The sequence below is a fragment of the Lissotriton vulgaris genome, chromosome 1_1 (genome assembly GCF_964263255.1).
Source record: "Lissotriton vulgaris chromosome 1_1, aLisVul1.2, whole genome shotgun sequence".
NCBI classification, from domain to species: domain Eukaryota; kingdom Metazoa; phylum Chordata; class Amphibia; order Caudata; family Salamandridae; genus Lissotriton; species Lissotriton vulgaris.
This window is the reverse complement of record NC_141685.1, coordinates 476,866,157-476,889,986: the sequence shown is the minus strand read 5'-3', so window position 1 is coordinate 476,889,986 and position 23,830 is coordinate 476,866,157. Positions and strand designations below refer to the sequence as shown.

At 46.3% G+C, this 23,830-nt stretch overlaps 1 protein-coding gene across 1 annotated transcript in view; it reads left to right on the top strand.

Annotated features, from left to right (window-relative positions):
* The window catches only part of DEPDC1 (DEP domain containing 1), a 319,914-nt gene that overhangs the window by 179,657 nt on the left and 116,427 nt on the right, over nt 1-23,830 (top strand). Inside the window, exons 6-7 of the mRNA XM_086953850.1 lie at nt 219-266; nt 18,199-18,339. Coding sequence (XP_086809976.1) covers nt 219-266; nt 18,199-18,339 — 189 coding nt within the window. The remainder of the gene's footprint in view (nt 1-218; nt 267-18,198; nt 18,340-23,830) is intronic.

Genomic DNA, 23,830 nt, shown 5'->3' with positions numbered 1-23,830 from the left:
GAGCGAATCAAGAGGGGGTGGAGGGAATGACATGATTAATTCATACATGTTGATATCATAGAATTAATTTCCACTGAAGGTTTAGGGAAAATAATTTTTTTTGTTTTGTGCCAAATTACTATTGCTGCTCTGAACCTGTTACCATTTATGCAATGTACCAAAGTAAAACTGTACACTTTAAAGGAAACTATTGTAAACATTGTTTGACTTTTATACAGATGACCTTCCTCATTGGGTCCTGTCGGCTATGAAGTGTCTTGCAAATTGTAAGTATGCTGCTCTTTTTAATATCTCTGTAATCTTACATTTAAGACTAAAATAAAAGGTGATGAAAAAATGTCAACTGAAATAATGTATCCAGAATATAAAACTATGTTTGAGGTTCTATAAAAAAAAAGGTTATGCTCCAACTTCAGAATACAGTGTTTCTCTTAATCATTTGAATAGCTTGTATTTAAATGTGAACTGGTTGACTTATAAATGGTTTCAATTGTCCGACTAATTTAAAGCCCTCACTGGTATGTCCTGTTCTCAGACCTGGTACATGACTGTTACTTGTACAGCAAAGAGTTACATTTTTAAATGGAATTATGAATGTATGTTCATCTGTGGGCTTCTCCATATCTCGCTTCAATTCTTATGGGACATATCTTCAAAATGTGCATAGCTTTCAGAAGCAATATGCTATCATTCCATGAGATTAGATTCTGTGGCTTACTCCTCCTTTTGGTCCTGTAGTGACAGGGTACACTGCCTGAGCACCCCCAGCGTGACTAAGAGCCTTGAAACTCTACTCCTGGTTAGTAGAACAAAGAAAGCAGTTTAAGTAACCTTTAAGTTTGTACCCTTTCAAATAGCTAGCCAGCTTTTGAATGTAGAAATTGAGGCCCCAGCCACCTTGGTTTTCCCTCACATCTTGAATTGGTGATCTTTTTTTGGCTCTTTCCCCCTACGACTGGTGAAGGGATCTTTCTACAAGCTCTTTGGTACTGGCTAACCATGTCTTTTGTGGGGTATACTTTACAGTGCCCACAAAACCTAAGCTCAAAAGTACTGATATTGAGCTTCTAGCACCACGTTCTCTTATTAGCTCCGTCTGACAAGGACTCCACTTTCTTTGCTGCCACCTGGATGGGAATTTACTGGAATATCAAGGTGCCCTTTAAGAAGAGGTTTCTGCTACAGGCATGTCCGCCGTTATCAAATGGACCTATTTCTGCCTGAGGAATCCATGAAGTGCCGATCAGGCATTATTCTCTTTTGGCCTGACTACATTTTAGATGTCTTCTATAGACCATTATGGGAGATAGTGTTTTTCCCGTAGTCACTGGTGCTGGCCCACATACAACTGACGAGCACTACAAGTCTGACTAGAAACGCCCATCAAGTCCTTCTCAAATCAAAGAGCACTGAGCCAAGCCTATGCCACTGGTTCTGAAATGCTAGTGAACCTGACCTCCCACATGTACTGCTGGTTAGTGCTTGCATACTGGCCTACTCAAGAAAGATCTTTATTTATTCAGGCAGGACGCATTGGTGCCAAAAGCCTGAATCGGCTTTTCTAAATGCTTCATGGTTTGCAGGTTCTCAATGACCAATGGGAGTTTTTTTCCTTTACAAAGCGGTTTTCATATCCATTTATTTACTTGCTACAACTGCAATGTTTGTACCTCTGAAACCTAAATATAATACTAAGTTGAAAGTGAAAGTTTATTAAAATAATTTGCAATGATAACATTTAAATGAACAAAAAAAAATCATTGAGCAGATAAACACAAATCCTGAAAAAAGAAACAGTATAACACAAGCAGAAAGGCGTAAATGAGAACAATAGTATCACAAAAAGTGAGATAGGCAATGGAAATTTAGAAGAGTAAAACATAACCTAATAAAATAGGACAAAAGTTCTTAACCAGAATACATCATGGAGGTTTAGGTATTTCTTTAAGTCTGGGTTTATGTGAATATGCGGTATGAGCAGATTTATCCAAAAAAGAAGTGACTGGGAGCCTTAAGAGATCTCTTTTAATAGCTAACAAAACAGGGTGTATGTTTGCCCTATCAAGTCTTTGATGATAACAGACACCATACCACCATGCTTAAAAGGATACTTGAAAAGAATCCTTCCAAGATTTGGTAGTTTGCTGGAAAGCTACTGCTAGAAGTAAATCAATTATATAAGTATCACCAGATTGAGATGACCAATAAGAGGCGCTGACCAGAAAAAGTTTAATACAATTAAAAGGAGAATGAGAGTTAAGAATCAAATTAATCGGTTTCCAAACTTTGAACCAGAAGTCAGAAATGAGGGCAATCAAATAACATGTTTAAGATCTGCAAATGGATAACCACAGGACCAGCATTTGGGAGATAGTCTAGGATCGAATATGTGGGGTCTAACAGGTGTAATAAATCTATTATATATAAAAAATGTTTGAGTTGTGTTAGCTGTGCTAGAAGACTTTCTTATTGTAGACTGAATCATATTCCAAAGAGAGATAGAAGAAATATATTGAAGATCTATTTCCCAACAAAGTTCCACTTCAGTTTTATCTCTAGCCACTAGAATTAGTTATATGTTTATATAATTGAGAAGCAGAAGGTAATGTATCTAATAACTTGCAAAACGAAGATGAAGAAAAGGGAGATACTTGTTCAGAAGATAAATTGTGAGTAGCCATTTGTATTGCTGAGATGTCATCTATATTTAATTTCATATGAGATTGGAAATGAAGAGCGTTTGAGCTTCTGAATAGGGAAGACTGGAACCCTCATGATATAATTGAGAGAGATTTCAGTCCCTTAGAATACCAAGCTTTCCAAAATATAACTATTATTGACCTTAATCAAAACATACCAAATAGAAAAAGCTAAAAATTTCTCTCTAGGTGACTCGAGTGACCTAAAGATGGGAGAAAGAATCCTGTGTGTATTCTTAAAAATTGGAGGAGATAGGAAAGAGGGTTTAGATGAAAAAGATAAACATTCTAACAAGGAGAAAGAACTGAAATAAGATTTGTCCAGGTCCGCCTATAAAGGTACAGATACTACATCGCTGTCTTGCAATAAAAAGGCCGAATGTTTAAGACAGAATGCCTTGATTAAGTCTGGGAAAATTATCACCTCCCAAATGTTTTTGTTTTTTAAGTCTACACAAAGACATCCTAGATTTTTTCCCATTCCATAAAAAATTGGACAAATTGAGTAGTTTTTTTTTTAAATAACTGGGAATATTAAAAGGCATGTTGGAAATATAAAATAACATAATGGAAACAAGCATCATCTTGATGGAATCAAGACGAACCCACCAGGATAAAAATAAGGGATTCCAATGAGACGTAAGCTCGAGTAAAGTTGTAGACCAGGAGTTCAAATTCAAAGTGATAGAATTCTTAACAGAATCAGAGAACAATAAGCCAAGATATTTCATTTTATCTGAGTTCCAATGAAATGAGGATGCAGTAAAGTCAGCGTGGAAACATAAATTATTTAAAGGAAGAATTTCACATTTCTCTTCCAGGGGATCCTCATCAATAGTCATAAGCACTGAATATTGCCGCCCATGTGCGGGACCCCGGAAACAATATAAAAATATATATGTAAAAACACATATATCAAGCTCCACGTGTGTATATATACGTACATATATTATTTTTCTCACACCAATGCAGCCCCAAAACTGAGGCTAAAACAATGTAATCATATGTTCATGTACTGCAATTAGTAAGGAAACAAAAAACACATTAGGTCAAATATCCCTTGAACTTTGTGTTTTAATGAGAAAAACCAATCATAAATCCTGAAAATTGCTAATAAATAGACATTATTAGCCCTCAGGCTGCATTGTAAAACAATAGCATAGAAAATGAAACCATTTTCAACAAAAACTGGCACTGTGCCTTTAAGGCAGCCATGACCCCAGGCTTCCCATCATGCCTCAGTGGTGACAGTTAGGTCAGTTGTTCTTTCCGGCTCCTTCAGTCAGGACCCTGGTGAAACCGCTCCCTTTTCTTTTTGACTTTCTGTCAAAAATATTCTAATTTTACTACAGTTTTTGCTTTCACTCAAGGTCTTTTGGTTACTACTACTTTTTTAGGCTTAAAAAAGGTAATTTTTCTGTCAAGATGCCTTCTCTCTTTGACAAATGCCCTTCATGTGGAAGGAAGAAGGCCAAGACTGACACTCATCCAGTGTGTATCTTGTGCCTGCCAGACTCTCATTCTTCAAGTTCCTGCGAACACTGTCAGGTTTTATCGTCCAGAACTCTCAAAGACAGAGAGAGAATTTGTATTTATGGGCTTTCTGAGAGAGGAAGATCTCCCAAGAAGCAGAAAAGTCGCAGGACGCGGTCGACGTTGAGAGGAATCCCGACTTGTTCACCTTCGGCGTCGAAGAAGCAATCGACGGCGACGAAGAAGAAGTCTTCAGCGTCGAGAGACAAGGTACCTCCGCTACAGACACCGTCGAGGAGTAGGTCGCCGTTGGAGCAGAGGAGCTCGACGGCGAGCCAACAGGCGTCTAAACAGCATCGTCACGCTGTGACGTCGAGGCCTTCTCCATCGACGCCTGACTATCGGCGTTCGACATCAAGACAGCCTCCGTCGACGACTTGTCGTGGTCATTCGACTTTGAGGGAGCCTCCATAGGCGATCAGGCATAGTCGCTCGACGTCAAAGCAGCCCACGTCGACACCCAGTCAACGGCGTTCGACGTCGAGGCAGCCTCCGTCGGAGTCAGCCCAGCAGCATTCAACGTCGAGGCATCCTCCGACATCGCCAGATCATCGGCGTTCGAAGTCGAAGCAGCCTCCGTTGTCATCTGGCAAAAAGCCCTCGACATCGAGGAATTCTCCGTCGAGGGACAGTCATCGTCACTCGAGGTCGAGGGAACATTCGAAGTCGGAGCAGCGGCGCTTGACGTCGGAGAATCCTCTGCCGTCTCCCAGACACTGGAGATCGGCGTCTAGGAGATCACGGTCGATGTTGAGAGGGCGCAGGTCATCTACACGACATAGACGTTCGATGTCGAAGAAACCACCGTCCACTGGTCAGCGGAGATCCAGAGAACAGGGTGGCTCGAATTCAAGGCATGTCTCCCCTGCAAAAACACAGGGAAGGTCACCTTTGAAGCAGGTGGTGCAAGAGTTGGATAGGCAATCATTGGACCATCCTCAGGCCCTTACATCTTAGCAGGGTTCCCCAGGATCAGCATCAGCTGCGGAGGTGGAGCAGTCCTCTGTACAGGATCCTCCCAACAAAACGAGAAGGGTCTCAGATGAGAGAAGTCGGTCGAGGTCTTCCTCTAGACTGTCTCTGGTGAGCCTGTCTTCATCCTCCTCGGCATCTCGCAGTAACATGTCTTCGGATAGGGAAGTCAGCTCCTCGGACAGTGAGCGGTCCAGGCATTCTCTTCCAAGGTCGCAGCATGGACAAGCGGATCAACCTCCTCCGGCACATTCGCCAGTGAGAGATCGCACCCAGAAGTCTCCTTCTGTTCGTCTTTCCCCAAGATGGTACAGACCACTTCACCACTGGGCAGCGGACTAGTAGACGGCGGACCATTTGAGGGGGTATCGAGAACAAGCCTCCCGCCCCAAAGAGCGGTCGCGCTCTAGAGTGCGCTCCAGTAAGAGAAAATCTAGGTCCAGGAGCAGAAGGCGGTCTCATAGATCTTCAAGTTCGAGGACCCGCTCTCACAGGAATTATTCTCCGACTCGTACAGACAGCCCACCATCGAGAATATCTCCAACTGAGGATATTTTTTCGTTCCAAGACATCTTGGGCAGGGGACCCCTGAAGCTAGGAGTGCCTATGACCGCTCCGCAGGTCAAGACGACGGTTATCCTTGAAACCCTGCAGCACAGATCGGCACCCAAACCTTTGCTGCCGTTGGTCCCGGGCATCATGGATCCGGTGAATGAGGTTTTCCTGACTCCGGCGACGGTGAAGTCTGCCAATGCGGTGGCCTCCTCATCCACGGTACTGCCGGATAAGGATAGCAAGTTGCAAGACTCATGGGGGAGAAGAGTGTGTAACACCTCAGCCTTGTTCCTCAAGGTCGCCAATGCGGAAGTTCTGCTGGGCAGATACGATAGATCTCTGTGGGACTCGCTTCAGAGGTTTTCTGGAAAGCTTCCTCCAGAAGATAGAAAGGACTTTGAAGAGATTCTAATGGAGGGCAGTCAAGTCTCTAATCAGGTTATAGGGGCGGCAGCAGATGGAGCTACTCTGGCTGCGCATGGATATGCGCTTGGGATCACAGCAAGGAGATCCTCATGGTTGCGCCGGACGGCCTTAAAACCCGAAGCTCAAGTCAGAATCCTAAACCTTCCTTTTTCGGGCACATCTCTCTTTGGGGCGAGTGCTGATGAAGAGATGCAACGGATGAAAACGGAGTTAGACACCCTTAAAGCCGTGGGGCTTGAAAAGAAAAAGGAATTCCGAAAGAAGTTCCGCTCTGACAACAAGGGCTCTTCGAAGCAGAGGGTTCAAACCCCTCACTAGCAGAAGGGTCAGAACCAACAAGGCCAACAAAAATCACAATATAAAAGGAAGCGCAATTCCAAAGGAGGTGGGAATCAGCGCCAAGGCAACAGCTTCAGTAAGCCTCAGCAGAAACAATGAGTCTTCACTTCCCCAGCGCCGTTGTCCACTCCAGTGGGGGAAGGCATTGCACATCATTGGGCAGAGTGGCAGGCCATTACAAAAGATCAATGGGTGTTGTCTACGCTGCAGAATGGGTACTGTCTTCGTTTTCGTAGTCTACCTCCATCCGTTCCTCCGATGCCAACGTCAAGCCACCAGCTACAACTGTTAAAGAAAGAAGTAGCGACACCTCGAAAAATCGGCCATTAAGAGGGTGCCGGTGGCTCAAAGAGGGAATGGAGTCTATTCAAGGTATTTTCTGGTCAGAAAAAAGGGCCAGAAGGCAGAATACAGGCCCATTCTGGACTTGAGGACACTCAATCTACATGTCAGAAAAGAAAGGTTTCGCATGTTGGCGCTTCATCAAATATATCCACATCTCAGGAAGGGGGATTGCATGTGTTCGCTGGACCTTCAAGATGCATACTTTCATGTCCCAATACGGCTCGATCACAGGAGATTCCTTCGGTTCCGGGTGGGGACCTCCCACTACCAGTTCAAAGTCCTACCGTTTGGGTTGAAGTCTGCTGCCAGGGTGTTCACGAAGTGTGTTGCAGTGGTGGTGGCAGCTCTACGCCTCAGGGGGGTCTTCGTATACCCATACCTAGACGATTGGCTGTTGAAAGGTCCTTCCCCAGACAACGTAAGGAATCCATTCCAGACCTGCATAGAACTATGTCAGCCGCTAGGCCTACATGTCAACTATAGTAAATCTGTCTCCCAACCCACTCAGAAGATTCACTTCCTTGGAGCTCTGCTAGACTCCGAAGTAGGAAAAGTGTTTCCTTCGGAGGAGAGACAGTTTTCTATAACGCTAAAGTGCCAGTAAGTTCTTCGCAGCATGACTCCGAAAGTGCGGAAAATAGCCTCCCTCCTAGGGTCGATGGCGACATGCATTTTCTTGGTACCGAATGCCAGACTTCGGATGCGTCCTCTTCAGCAGGATCTGGAGGACAAATGGGACCAGCAATCAGCTCGCTGGGAGGATCATATCACTTTGTCAGAGGTGGCTCAAGCTTCCATCCTGTGGTGGACAAAGAAACAACATGCAGGTGGGAGTTCTCTTCCATCAATCTCCTCCTGCGCAAACGATAATCACAGACTCGTCTCTACAAGGCTGGGGAGCGCACATGGGGCCTCTCCAAGTGCAGGGTCTGTGGTCTTCCAAAGAGAGCACCTACCACATCAACTTGCTGGAATTGAGAGCAGTCCACCTGGCCCTCAAAGCATTCCTTCCCTCGCTTCAGGAGGCAGCGGTTCTAGTACAAACGGACAACACCACCACTACTACTTGAACAAGCAGGGAGGAACACGTTCAAGGACGCTATCACTGGAAGCTCAGCGCATCTGGCATTGGCTTCTGGCTTGCAAGTTGTCTGTTCAAGCAGTCCACCTCCCAGGAGAGCAGAATGTGAGGTCGGACGCACTAAGTCGGCACTTCGAAGACCGAGAGGACTGGGTTCTCAACGACTAAGTGCTAGAAGGTATTTTCCAGTCTTGGGGTCGTCCTTCTATAGACCTCTTCGCGGACGACGTAAACAGCAAATGCCCAAGCTTCGCCTCAAGGTTCTACCGGCCAGGAACAAGAGGGAATGCTCTTATGATCGACTGGTCAGGGGAATTTGTGTACGCTTTTCCACCCCTTCCGTTGATCCCGAAGGTGGTGAGCAAGCTGAACCACTTGTGCACATCAATGATCCTGATTGCCCCTGACTGGCCGAGACAATGGTGGTACACAGACTTGCTTCACCGGTCAGTGGCTCCTCACAAGAGGCTTCCATGCAGGCCGGACCTGTTATAGAAGATGAACAGGAGGATTCACCATCCAACCTTCCGTCACTGAGCTTGGCAGCATGGCTCCTGAGGTTATTCAATACGGCCATCTAGGACTGCCACAGAACAGCATGTCCATTCTGAAAGAAGCACGACGGCCTTCCACAAGACATTCTTACGCATGCAAGTGGAAGCGGTTCTATATGTGGTGTATGCAGAATGGGCATAATCCGGTGAAGGGTCAGGAAGAAGCAGTTCTTCCCTACTTGTTGTAACTGGCTGAAGAAGGGTTGAAGTTCAATTCCATTAAGATGCATTTAGCTGCTATAACAGCTTATAGGCGATCACCTTCACAAGCTTCTTTTTTCCAGTTGCCAGCAGTAAAGGATTTCCTGCAGGGTCTGAAAAAGGTGTACCCTCCAATGCGTCCTCCTTCTCCTCCCTGGGAGCTGAACCTAGTACTATCAAAATTGATGGGCCCTCCTTTTGAGCCCATTCATAAAGCTACTTTACAGCATATTTCCTGGAAAGCCGTTTTTTTGGTTGTGATTACGTCCGCTCGTAGGGTGAGCGAGATTCAGGCTCTCTGTACCAAGGAACCATATACAGTGTTTCATTTGAATAGAGTGGTGCTGAGAATGCACCCTTCTTTCCTGCCTAAAGTGGTGTCAGATTTTCATGTCAATCAGTCGATTTCTCTGCCCACTTTCTTTCCCAATCCCTCTACTCCAGCTGAGAGGACTCTACACTCTTTGGACCTGAAAAGGGTTTTAAAGTTCTATCTGGACAGGTCCAAGTCTATTCGGCATTCTGATCAGTTATTTGATAACTATGGATCGATCAGAATTGGTTTGCAACATCAAAACGTTCCATTTCCAGATGGATCGTTTCGTGTATCAAACTTGCTTACCAATTGACGCAAAAACCTCCTGGGGTTTACCCCTAAAGCGCATTCCACTAGAGGTAGAGCTGCCACGGCGGCTTACCTGCATAATGGGCCCATGTCTGAGATTTGTAAAGCGGCGACCTGGAGGTCTGTCCAAACATTTACCAGACATTACTGTCTAGATTCTGACACAAGAGAAGATACCCAGGTGGGCCAGGCCTCCCTGAGGAATCTGTTTAACAGCTGAATTATTGGCTGCTATGATTTGGTTGGGTCATGTACTTCTCATTTACCTGCAGGTGGTTGATGGGCTTGCTATTCTATTCAGTGCTTATGACTATTGATGAGGATCCCCTGGAAGAGAAGGATAAGTTACTTACCTGTAATCCTAGTTCTCTTCCAGGGGTATCCTCATCAAAGTCATAAGCAACCCACCCGCCTCCCCAGGTAAATGAGATTCAGTACTATTGCAAGCTTATGGCTGAGCCCTGTCTTCAGGGTTATGCAAAGAACTGACCTACCTGTCACCCCTGAGGCTTGATGGGAAGCCTGGGGTCATGGCTGCCTTAAAGGCACGGTGCCAGTTTTTGTTGAAAATGATTTCATTTTCTATGCTATTGTTTTACAATGCAGCCTGAGGGCTATTAATTAGCAATTTTCAGGATTTATGAGTGGTTTTACTCATTAAAACACAAAGTTCAAGGGATATTTGACCTAATGTGTTTTTTGGTTCCTTACCAATTGCAGTACATGTACATGTGATTACATTGTTTTAGCCTCAGTTTTGGGGCTGCATTGGTGTGAGAAAAATAATATATGTACATACATGTATGTGGAGCGAGATATATGTGTTTTTACATATATATTTTTATATTGTTTCCGGGGTCCCGCACATGGGCGGGAATATTCAGTGCTTATGACTTTGATGAGGATACCCCTGGAAGAGAACTAGGATTACAGGTAAGTAACTTATCCTTATCTGCATTCAACTTGTACCCGAGACTGTTGCACAGCTATTTACTTCCAATAAAAAGGCAGGTAAAGACGATTGTGGATGAGACACAAATAAGAGGTTATCATCAGCATAAGCTTAAGTTCAGAATTTCCATAAGAAAAAAGTTATTTGGCGATTGGAACCAATCTTTATTAAAAAGGGTTCTCAGGCGAGAATAAATAATAAAGGGGAAAGAGTGCAGCCCTGTCGTACACCTCTATGCACGGGACAATAAGGAGACATAAATGACCAATTAACCCTATCAAATGCCTTTTCTGCGTCTAAAGAAATCGCTGCTAGGGAGGATTTGTAGTATTTGGATTTACTAATAACATTAAAAAACAAGCATATGTTATCAGAAAGAAGTCTACCTTTAATAAACCCACATTGTTCTCTCCCAATTAAAAGTGGTAACAAAATTCAAGGCGTAGAGCTAACATTTTTGCCAAGATCATATAGTCTAGATTAATTATGGAAATTGGGCGATAAATCTTACATAGTTTATGGTCTGTTTCAACCTTAGGAAGAAGGCAAATTAGTGGTTCTTGAAAAGAACCGCTGGAAGTTTTAGTTGAAATAAAGAAAGAGTTGATGAAATTTAGGAATAAGGAGAAAAGAGAAATATGAGTAAAATACGATAGTGAAACTGTCAGGTCCTGGAGCTTTGCCCTGTTTAATGGAACGAATAGCAGTAGAAATATCCTGAATCTGAATAAGTCGGAGTGTGTAGGTGCTATAATGGAGGATAAATAAATAGAGGCAACATGCACGTCCGATTGAACTTCTGGGGAATAAAGGGTTTGATAACATTTTGTAAACTCTGAAAGAATATCCTTACTGATATACAGTTTGGTTAGAAGAAGTTAGAATAAAATCCATAACAGTACGTTCTTTCTTGAATTTAAGATAATTTGCCAGAAGTTTCCCTGGTTTATTCTGGCTACAATAGTAATTTGCGCTGACCACGAGGCCAGATCCTTGGGCCTCGTGGCAACCTCTCGCCCCACGCAGTCTGCTTTTCACACCTTTAGTGGCTACGGAAGTGGTGCCCCACCTCATTCGACCCAGTCCAGCCACAGACCCATGCAAGCTACCAAGCCTACGCGTGCTGAAGACACCATCCGCCTGATGAACTCCATCCACTCAGGATCGCCAACCGACCCATGTCCCCACCACATCAACTGTTCCTTCAACTCCGCTACCTTCCGCGGACGAGGGACCCAGCGACGTGGGTCTGGGGACCATAACCCTCCTGCAGCAGCCTCCATGCCCTCCTAGTCCGACCTTTCAGGGCCACCAGGATTCGCCATCACCTCCCCCACTGACAAACCATCATGTAGGATAGGTGGGTTTTGAAGATAGTCCCGGGGACCATGCCACCATACTTCCATCGCATGTTGGAGGATCGCTTGGCCCTTCTCTGCCAGGAAGTTGAAGCGCTCCTGGTCAAGGGAGGTATCGAGAGGGTCACTGTGCCAGAAGTAGGTTGTGGTTGTTGTTCCCACTACTTTCTGGTACCCAAGAAAGACAAAGGCCTACGTCCTATCTTGGATCTCTGTCCCACAACCGCTTTCTCTGGAAGGCGAAGTTAAAGATGCTCACGTTGGCTCAGGTCCTGTCTGCCCTCGACCCCGAAGACTGGATGGGAGCATTGGACTTGCAGGACGCATACTTCCTTATTCGTGTCTTGCCAGTCCACAGGCGTTACCTACGGTTCATGGTAGGCCACAAGCATTTTTAGATCACCGTTCTCCCCTTTGGCATTACCAGCGCCCCTTGGGTGTTCACGAAGGTGGTAGCAGCTCATTTGCGCAGATCAGGGGTTCTAGTCTTCCCCCTATGTCAACTAGCTGTTGAAGGTGGGATCGCTCCAGGCTGTCGTCTCCCACCTCCAGACCAGTGCGGACCTCCTGCACTCCCTAGGGTTCACTATCAATGTGCCAAAGTCACACATGATTCCCTCTGAGAAGCTCCTTTTCATTGGAGCAGTTCTGGATACCGCGCAGTTTTGAGCTTATCCTCCCAAGCAGCGAGTCCGGGATATTCAGGCTATGGTACAGAGGTTTCACCCTCTATCCTGGATTTCGGTGATAATTATCCTGAGGCTACTGGGCCTCCTGACCTCCTGCATCCTGCTGGTGGATCATGGCTGATGGCCAATGTGGGTTCTGTAGTGGGAATGAAGTTCCAGTGGGAGCAGCACCAGGGAAATCTTTCTGACTATGTCCCGATCTCGGAGTAGACTACGCAACAACAGCAGTGGTGGCTAACGAACCAAGCTTGGGTCAGAGGCAGATCCCTTTCCCATCCCAAATTCGACCTCACAGTGGTAACAGATGCTTCACTCCTGGGATGTGGTGGCTGTCGGAGGCGTAGATCAGTGGCATCTGGTCTCTGTCTGAGTCCGGGCTCTAGATCAACCTACTGGAGCTCCAGGTGATTCATCTGGCACTGAAGGCAGTCTTTCCCTCTCTCAAAGGGAAGGTGGTGCAGGTGTTCACCGACAACACCTTTGCCATGTGGTACTACAACAAGCAGGGCAGGGTGGGGTTTTGGACCCTATGGCAAGAGGCTCTTCGTCTCTGGATATGGCTGCAACACCATGGCATGTCCCTGGTGGGTCAACACCTGGCAAGTTCTCTTAACAGCGCTGACTAACTCAGCCGCCAGCATCTTAACTCGGAGGTGGTGCAAGGTCTCGTTCAGCAGTGGGGAAAGCCTTGGTTAGATCTGTTTACCACCGAAGAGAACGAACAATGTCAGAAATTCTGCGCATTCGAATTTCCAAGCCAGCACTCGCTTGGTGACGCCTTTATTCGCGAGTGGAACTTAGGCCTCCTGTACGCCTTTCCACCTGTACCACTTCTGCCCAGAGTGCTGAAGATAAAGCGCGACCGGGCCCAAGTCATTCTTTTGGCTCTGGACTGGGCACGAAGAGTCTGGTACCCAGAGCTCTTGAGCATGGCCATCAATGATCCAATCAAACTGCCTCTTCTGGAGGATCTTCTGTCGCAGCAGCAGGGGTTGGTCCTCCACCCAAACCGTTCCAGCCTCCACCACCTTGCGTCGAGATTGAACGGCGACAGTTGACAGCTTTTGACATTCCTCCTGAAGTCTGTAATGTCATCTTTGCTGCCAGGTGTCCCTCCTCTAAGACGCTATATGGTTGCAAATGGAAGGGGTGTGGCCACGGAGCAGATGGGGGAAGACCCGTTCGCTCAGAGCTCCGCGCTGCCCCAATCAAAATCCTGATGCAGGAGGCTGTAACGAGCCCTGAAAAGCTGTGTAGGTGTCACTGAGGGTCAGAAACTAAAGTGGCGACGGCAGCAAGGCACCCGGACGTCGAGGACCTGCGAAATCCCAAGAAGAGCTGCCTGCAGGACAGAGGGGCAAGATGGCGGCCATGACTGCTCGCAAAAGAAAGGGAAGCTGGGAGACAACTGTGCGGCCAACGCGGGGACACTGGAGGACGTCAGGACCCACATGGTGGCGGTTACATTGGCACAGTTCCCACTGAGCTGATAACTGAAAATACGCGGACTGGGAAGCCTACTGCCATTGTGCGATGCTGCGACTCCGGGGCTGAGGAGGAGTAGGATGGGACCTCCGGAGCGGAAGGCATTGCGGTGAGGAAGTGAGCAGGGGGCGCTCCCGGTTGCAGAAACCGCTGAAGGCTTGCTGCGCTGCTTAGCCTTCGTCCGAGCGGCTGGCTGAAAGGGAGAGCTGCCATTTTAGGCGCTGGGAGCTACGGAGACGGCGGAGGGCCTCGCTGGAGCAGTTGCGGCAGGTTGGAGACCGGCTGCTGGGAGCGAGTACCGGTGCAGCACTGGGGGACCGGGGGGCATGCTGAGATGAGCGAAGCTCCGCTTATGAGCCAAATAACACTGCGCAGAGAGACAAGTGGTGGCAGGACAGCCCGGTGAGCAGTGGCTTTGCAGCGTTGAGGCCCGGTGAGACTGGAGGCACTAGTCTGCGCAGGGGACTAGGCAGCACGGTTGGACCCGACTGAGTCGATACAGACAAGCTCCAGGCGTACTCCCCAATAGCAGTAAAAACGAAAAAGAGCTTCAGGGGTACAGAGAGAAGTGGCGGCTTGGGGGGTGATACCGAAGAGTGCAACCTTAAAAATGAACACCCAGTTGACTGATAGCGGCCATATAGCGCAGGCATAGTTTTAGAACTGGCTATTTCTGGCTGGCTAAGGCTGACGCCAAAGCCAGGTAGAAACCACCATTCTAGTCAGGGCAAGGGAGTCACACGCCAAGATAACCCCTGCTCACCCCCTTGGTAGCTTGGCACGAGCAGACAGGCTTATCCCGGAGGCAATGTGTAAAGCATTTGCGCCAGCACACAACTGCAACAACATCCTAGGCACCACAAAAGGAACTCCACACAAGGTTATATAAAAATAACTTCTGTATTGTAAAAACACATCAGATAGAAGTCATACGTACATTGTGCCAACTGGCACGGGCAATATTCACAAGGGATTATTTACAAGACAGGGGCACATGGGCCACTGTCAGAATCAACACTTTTAGAAATAGCACTTCTAGAACTTAGAATAAGTATTGCACAAAATAGCAGTTATAGATCACATCCAGTAACTACTGGCAACAGGTAAGTACCACCTACGCAACCCTAAACACCTCAGGAGAAATGTCACGCAGGGAACCAGGACCTCACTAGGACCACCTGTACTAGAAAGAACAACCACCTAAGTATCACAATACAATTAGGGGTATAAGCACGAACACATTACACATGATGCATCACAACATTCAGAGGTGTAGGGAAGGAAAAACACATGATGCATAAAACATACATTCAGCGGTGTAATAACAAGGCACATGATGCATCAAAAACACATTCAGAGGTGCAGGGAAGGAAAAACACATGATGCATAAACCAACACATTCAGAGGTGTAACATCCAGGAAGACACATGATGCTTAAAAACATTCAGAGGTGCCAGAACATAACTCAATAGCGCAAAAACACATGATGCCCAAAAACATTCAGAGGTGTAAGATCAAGGTGCGTAATCATATTAAATGCATTACATTTCCTAGCACCACATCACATTGCGCAAAACTCACATTAGGCAATTACCATCACATAGATAATCGTATTGCGCCTAAATCAAATCGCATACCAGCCCCCATCTAATAAAGGGACTAAAGAGCCCTGTGTCCAGAATGTCAGGGCGCGCTGCCATGCAGGGCCAGTCAGGGGTGCGCCACCGGCGCAAAGCCTAAACGTTGCAGGTGCCCACTACTTGCTGGGCACCTGAGGACAATCACAAGACTTAAAAGGTGCAGCTGCCCACTAATTGCTGGGGGCTGAGAATCATCAAAACTGCGACAGGGCCCTCACTGGCCCTAGGACCGAACTACACCAAAATGTAGGAGCCACACAGGCTCTGGGCAACACTGCGCAGAACGTTGGAGCCACACGCCCCCGGGAGCCTTCTCGGGCTCTACACACCGTTGCAGCGGCCCGCTGCTATCCGGGGCCGCTCTGACCTTTTCTCTGAGCATCCAGCCCTCCCGCACTCACCAGCTGCTTCGTGAATCCTCCGGTGGCGGTCCTGGGCGGCGGGGGCTCGACCCAAGAGCTCCCGCTCCTCTCTCTGGGCTCTCTCCTCGGTGCGGGGCTCTCCCTGCCTTACGGGAGCCCCGCAAGCACCGGCAGTCCTGCTCCGCTCGCCTTCTCAGTAAGGTCCCGGGCTGGCAGCCAATCACAGCGCGGCCCGGTAATGACGTCACGGGGCTGTCCTGCAGTTCCGCCCCCGGCCTGCCTGGCTTCCTGGTCGCGGGCCGGGCGGCGATTTTCAGCTGTCCCGGGCTGCGGCGGTGATGCAGTGGGACACACAAGGGGTGGGCTCCCTCAGTAATTTAAATATAAAGCGAGGTAGGCGCTCGCTATGCTCCGCGATCTCGGGCAAATGCCGGGTGGGCACCGGCCAAAGCACACTAAGCGCTCCCAAGCACTAGAGGTTAAATAAAGCGCCTTTCAGCGCTAAAGGGACAGAAGAAAGCGCCCTCCAGCGCTATAAGTAACATAAAGCGCTCTCAAGGCGCTTGGGGGACTCAGACAGCGCTAGGCCCCTCAAAGGATCCCATTAGCTAGGAGGGTGCCAGCAACAAGTAGGCCATTACAGGCAAAGGTGTCCAGGGCCAAGACAGTCTCCCATCACCCCAGGCAAGGCAGAGGGGTCCCAGGAAGTCCTTCAGCAGTCCAGTCATCCAGGCGCTGGGCAGGGCTCAGGGAGGCAAGCCTTCCCCTGAGCCCAAGCAGCAGCACGCCCCTGGCAGGATTCAAGTCAGAAACAAATGTTGGAAGGGGACACAGCCCCTTTTTATACTATACAATCCTTTGTCTAAAGGGTGCAGGTAGTGTGAGAACCAGCTAGAATTGGTTATAGGGAACTCCTTTCAGTAAGAGGGGCAGAGGCGACAGTCGCCCAGCAGGAGGTGGAGCCAGCATTGTGGCAGGCAGGCACAGCCCTCCTCACTCCCAGGTGCCATCTCCTCCCACTTCCCTGGCAGCAGATGCAGCCTTTCATCCACGGGCTGACTCAGACAACCTCCTGGGGCTCCCCAGCCCCTGTCACCCTCAAACCAGACAGTCAATCCACAAGCAGGCCCAGGCACTCCTGGACCAGGCTCACCAGCCAATCACAAGCCAGACACAAATTACACAAATATGCCAACTTCTAAAAGTGGTACTTCTACACTAGACACAGTCATCCCGCATATATCATTACGCAGCACTCAATCTCACAAGTTCGTACATATCAAACTCGACCCTGCACTCCACACACATCAGGAACTACCATGGGCATACATATTCCCCATTCATTCCTATGGGAGGGCAGGTCACTCACCACACATACACCGAGAGCTCAAGCACTTTACACTGTACCACAGTGAAAAAGTGCGCAAAGGCCTAAAATCACCACCACCAGGTTCCAGAAACGGGCTAGGAAAAAGCAAAAAGTCTCGGGGTGAACCTGCCAAAAGGGCCGGGTCCAACACATAGTGCGCCAGAACGCTAGGTCCTTGCCTGGATTTACAATTCTTCGTTAATTCCCTTTTAGCTAGTATCCGCATCAAGTCCAGGAACTTATTTGTGACTTTTGTCTTGTTCATATGAGGAAACCAGTGTAGCATGCATGCACCCGTGTTTGGATCTATCTGCCTGTCCGTCACCCCACATAAGACATCATCTGGCTAGTCTCTGAAATCAACCTCAGCGCCAAGAAACCTGCAGGTGTATTTGAGCTTAAACAAATAACCAAATAACATAACATAACACTGCCGATTGCCCCTGGATGCTTGAACAATTTGGACCATTTTTGTACCATATTTGCCCACCATGATACTTTTTATCGATCTCTGAGGGATAAATGGTTGAGCTGGAGCTTCTGAGTTTTTGAAGTAGTATTCTGACAATCCTTGGGCGTGTTGACCTCACAAAGTTATTTTACTGGCCGGCTATGTTGGGGGCATTCTTACTTCTGTCCATTATCTGAAAAAGCTGTTACTAGGCTTTATGGAGCTCTTACTCCCAGCCTCCACCAGGCAGTTTCCACATAACATGCAAGAATCGCAAGCATTGACTAAACAAATAAGAGGGAGTGTGTGACTGGAGGACGGGGTATATGAGATCTTTTAATTCCTAATAGGATTACTAAACCTACAAACAACAAAAAAGCATTACATGCTCGATTGTTTCCACTGTTCTTTGAATCCCGCTATATATATTTTTTTCTAGATCTATGTCGGTTTTAATCTCATTTCAAAAGAACAATGCAAGGTTATTTATTTTGCCTGAATGTAGAATGTAAACGCTTATTAAAACGTCATATTAATTGGGGTATTTTCTTTCTGAATTTAGGGCCCAGAAGTAATGACCTAAGCCAACCAACGTATATTGGCTTTGAACGAGATGTATTCAGAACTATTGCAGACTACTTTTTAAACCTTTCTGAACCTTTGGTTACTTTTCAGTATTACGAACTTTTTGTCAACATTTTGGGTATGTATATAGTTTTGGTAATGAGTAATGTTTCTCGTTTGTGTGTTATTAACTTTTGTATCTTTAACTTCTTGGCTTAAAAAAAAAGCCAACCTACCCTGTGAACAATGTAAATGAAACTGTGTTGTGTCCACTTTCAAGACTTGAATTGAAAGGCAAACCCTATTATTTGATGTTTGTTGTCTTTCTATTATTGCTGTTTTTATTCTCCTCTATTTCATCCCTGTAGGTAGAACGATTCCCCCTTTTCACTTCAACACCAATGCTAATTTAGAAATGCAAGAGTTGTCGAGTTGCATGTTGCCATTTTCTCTTATGTATCTGAGGCAGGTTTTGGTCTCCAAGTCTTATGTCTACTAGTGTCCTCTCTAATCCAACTTAAGACCTTTCTCTAGTATGAATGGACTGCAGGGCAGGTTATCAGGGGTGTGGTAAAACACTTTTAGGCTCACAACTACTCCAGTACTTCTTGGTGGATGTTGTCCATTTGTGATCGATACTTCTAATTGTAGATTCATCACCAGAAGAGAATCCCAAGGCTGGACCCCAACTGCTTTCTCCTCAATTCACCCCCCACGAGCCGATAGGTACATTGTGCCCTGTGGCTCTCCAGTGACTCTGTACTATCCCAGATGTGATGGAGTGACTCTTTATGTAATCACCTCCTCTGTGTGCCTTTAGTGCTTTGGCTCTGTTCACAACTCGGTTGTGCAATTCATGCACCCAAAAGTAATCTGGCCGTGAAGGTAAAACTCTGTTGCTTAACATAGCTTCTCACAGTTGAAAAATGGATCTAAATAAATGAAGACTCTAAGATTCCTGACCTAGGGCACAAGGACTGGAGAAGCTTCCATCTCTACTGGTTATCACTCATTGATCCACAAATTGTTTTGCCTGCCAAATAATAGAACCTCGGATTTAAATGAGTTTAGTTGGAGATTATTAGAGCAAATGCAAGTGTCAAGTACTCACACATGCACAAGAATTGGCATAAGTATTAAAGACATTTGCAGATATTTACAGTCCGTATAAAGAACTATTTCTAAGTCAAAAGAACAAACCAATCATGCTAAAGGGGGGGTAAGTAGAAGTTGAATAATGTTGGGCTCAGAGAAGATACTTCAGGCACACCTTCCGTTACTGAAATAGCTGCTGATTTTTATTTATTTATTTGAAAGGTTTTAGATAGCGCTGGCTAGACCCGGATTGTATCGGAGCGCTTTACATGAGTATTCACACCATAATTTCAGGTTACGTTGTTACAAAGGTTACATAGTTATAAGAGTCTGGCAACATAGTGACAAGTAAGGTCGAGACAAACAAAAAGGCCATATACATAAGGGAAAAATCAGGCAAGGGGAGAGATTCAGGGAGCAGGGGAAGAAGACAGAGAATGGAGGAGGGAAGAGGAGGGGAGGGTGAGAGACATAGCATGGAAAAAGGAGGGAGGGTGACGGGGACACAAACCGGTAGACTAGTCAGAGCTGCGTCCAAAGTCTAGTAAGCTGTGAACACATGTATTCTGTCAGAAAAAAAGATGCTAACCATTTCAGGGATGACAGACTCCCATCTTAAAGAGTCTCATAAAATGTTTTAATTGGAGATGGTATCAAAGGCTGATGACAGATTGAAGAGCTGCCTTGGTCCATTGTCCTACATAAGTTGTCAGTGGCTGCCACCAACACTTTTTCCATGCCTTTTTTAGCTCTGAAATCAAATGGGGGAAATGTTCAAACAACTGTTGGATCTAAGATAAATATTAAGCTGTCTGAGCACGGTTTCCAGTAATGTTGCCAGTAAAGGCAGTAGAGAGATAAGATGATAATTTTACAGTATCTTGGATCAATAGAGTTTTTTTAGAACCGGAAGTACTGTGGTACGTTTTATGTTTAGTGTAACTATTGTTGAGCTGATGGATATGTTACAGATCGTGGTTGAATGAGGAGTCAGCATGTCGGATACTAGGGTTAAAAATACATAAATGCTTGTCAAGTATCATGGTAAGAGTTTCCTTCATATCTGCTATTAGCAGAACAAAAACTGGCAAAGATGCTTGCAAATTGGTCTCCTACTATCTTAAGGAGCTTACAGATGGCTGTGGCTCAAAACTTCTGGCGATTTCTATCTGTGAAAGAAGGCCAAGATCGTTGCATAGCTCTACAGATGGGAGAATGACATGCTACCGGGCAGACGACAACGAGAAATCATTAACCATATTAAAGATTTTACACTGGGAATTGCCTGCTGCTGCAATAGAATTTTAAAGAAACGAACAGGGAGCCTTAGAGATAAGCTTTTGATATTGCTTGATCACTATCCTATGGGTGGTTATGTCAGCTGCTGTAACTCCTCTGAATGCCAAGGTGCAGAAGGTCACAGCTGACATCAAGAAATATTTTCCATGGAGCAAAGGAATCAATAGAATTCGCTATCTAATTGTTGAATGTTATTGCTACTGGAATGAGTAGATTGTGACTGGGTCAGATTTAAGCAGAGAACAGCTAAGTATTGAACTGAGTTTAGATTGTGCAGTCCACGCATCCTCCAGATGGTAAATTAGGTTGCTGAGAAGAAAACATTGGAACAATTGTATAATATTCATTACAGCAATTTAGCCAATTTATGTATGAAAGAGGCCTGATGGCCAGGGGTTTTATAGATCAGCAGACCCCTATAAGACAGGGTCAGGGAAACGTAAAGTTTAAAAATCATACAGTCCAGGTCATCGATGGGTAGTGCCTTGATAATATTGTAGAAAAAGTCCTTGCGATAAACTATTCCCACTCAGGCCCCAGTTTTGGCACTGTGATTGTGCAGAACTAGTGAGTATCCCAAATGAATGTCCGGATTGGACACGTTTTAATCACGTTTTGGTGAGAACCATCTCCCAATTGTTGTTTGTTAGGTTTGGGGGTCTCTAGTTGGCATAGGTCGGTACCTGTGACAAATAGGGACCCTTGCGTCTAGTCAGGGTAAGGGAGTATACTATTAAAATAACCCCTGCTCACCCGATTGGTAGATTGGCACGAGCAGACAGGCTTATCTCAGACGCAGTGTGTAAAGCATTTGTAAGCACATACAGTAATCAAGTGACAACACTACAGAGGGACACCACACAATTTTTATATAAAAAATAAGTAGTCTTTATATAGACTTATCACAAGACCACAAACGACAAAAAAAGCAATACTGTACTTTAAAAATGGTAGAAATAGCTCAGTTCACTTAAGATGGTAAATGTCACTTTGAGTTCAATGTACGTTTGGATGCGTAATGCTATACAATGAAAGTGTTGCAGGGAAGGTGGTGCGTCGGTTCCTGACACGCAGGAATGGTGATGCGTCGGTTTCTTGCTGAGCTTCCGTGGTGATGCCGCTCGCAGCACCGTGATGCGATCAAGATCCGGTGTGATGAAAGCAAAGATGGTGTCTTCTCCTCGATGCGACACAATGCGTGCACGCCCGACGGCCGTGCTAAGACGCAACAATTCTGAGCCGCGACAGGCCGTGCAACGTGCTTCTCCGGTGATGCTAGACGCTTCAGCGAGGCAATGCGATGCAACAGCAGCGACACGCTTCTTCTTTATGAGTCATGCTTCCAGATCCTTGCGACACGCAGTCCCTCAAAGCCCAAAACAACTGCAGGCACTTCCAAAGAACTCTTGGGGAGCTGGGGGGTGAAGTATGTTGTCCTTGAGACTTCAGCAGAATGTAAGCTCTTTCTCAAGCCCTTGGAGATCCTTCACAAGTCGATGAAAGTACACAGTTCCTCTCTCCTTTCTTTGGCAGTCAGGCAACCACTGCAGGCCAATCCCCCAAGCAGCACTTCCGCTTAGGGATATTCCTCAGTCTCTCTGGTTCCTCTCCTCAGCAAAGGTTTCTTCTTGTTTCCCAAAAGTGATCTAATTCTCTGGGGTCTGGGTCCCCCTTCTTATACACAGTTTCTCTTTGTTCTCTGAAGTAGCGAGGCCTTTGCCTAGTCCAAACCACTTCTCGTCAGTCCTGGAGCACTCTGTTTACATGACTCCTTCTTTCCTTTCACATTGCAGGGCAGAGACATCAGACGCACCACAGGAGCTGGAGCCAGCATTGTGGAGGGAGGGCACAGCCCTATTCAGGTCCCAGATGCAACTCCTCCCACCCATCTACATATAGATCTCTCTATTCAGCCCTGTGCTGACTCACCCTGTCTCCTGGAATCCACCAGGCCCTGTCACTCAAACTCCAGACTAGGAATACACAACCTAGCAGAGGTAGGTTTGGATGGTTAGACAAGAAAATACCCACTTTCTAAAAGTGGTATTTTTCAACACAGAATGTTAAAACCAACTTCACTAAAAGATGTATTATATCGTTCTGAGTTCAGGCATACAAAACTCTAATTTCTACCTGGTTCCCTGAGTCAGTTAGGATTATAAGATGTAATAATCAAACTGCCCATTCTGGCCTATGGGAAAGATATAGCCTTGCCATAGTGAAAAACGAAAATGGCTGTAATTCATTATTGCCCCAGCATTGGAACTTTCATAGATTCCCATGCTTTTGTATCTTTCCCCGTCGTCGGAATGGGAGTCTCGGTAACAAAATAACATAGCAGAAGGTACAAAAGAGAAAGAAATAGGCCTAGGCCTCATTCCCTTTTGTAGCATATCCGCCTCTTTTTGTAAAAGAGACCAAACTAAGCATCAGCCAATCAGAAGAGCCTCACCCCATAGAACCCTCCTGAAGGAGCCTCAGATTTTGTACCGCACGTTGTGCTTAGGGAGTCTCCTTTGAGCTCTGCTCAATCTCTACTCTTCAAAAGTTTTTCTTCAGGATTTCTCTTCAGGATTGTTAACTGTTCCTTCCAGGATGTCTGCAAAGGAAAAGAAGGCCCTTTTCAAGCCATGTTCCACCTGTGGCAAGAAAGGGCTTTTTGTTGAGGATAAGCATAAAGATTGCATTTACTGCCTCTATCCTGATCATAAAGCCGCGGACTGCAAGATCTGCCGCACCTTTTCAACCAAGACCGTCCGGGATCGTGAGGGTAGGCTTCTTACCTGTCTCCAGAAGTTGAAGTCCAGGAAAGACACAGTCTCCAGTGACAGTGAGGACTCATCAGCGTCATCGACTAGGTCAGTTAAAGGGGGTAGGGGTTCCCCTTCTCCTTCTGTGGAACATCCTTCTAAGGCCTCAAAAAATACCCCCAGGGAGTCTGCGAGCCAAGGTCCAGCCGAATCTCCTCACCATGGTGAAAAGAAGGACCATCTAAGCCTTCTTCGGGTATGAAGACTGATCCAGCCTTCAAAAAATCCTCTTCTCAGTCTTCTGGAAAGTCTGACAGAAGTTCCAAGTCGTCGACGGAGGCTCCGTCGACGAAGAAATTGAAGCCTAAGCTTAAAATGGTACCGTCGACTGGCTCGTCCACGGGGCAATCCAGGTCGACTGGATCGGCGCCGAAAACTGAGTCGTCAACGGCAGTTATAGTGACGACAGCGACGTCGAGGAAGATG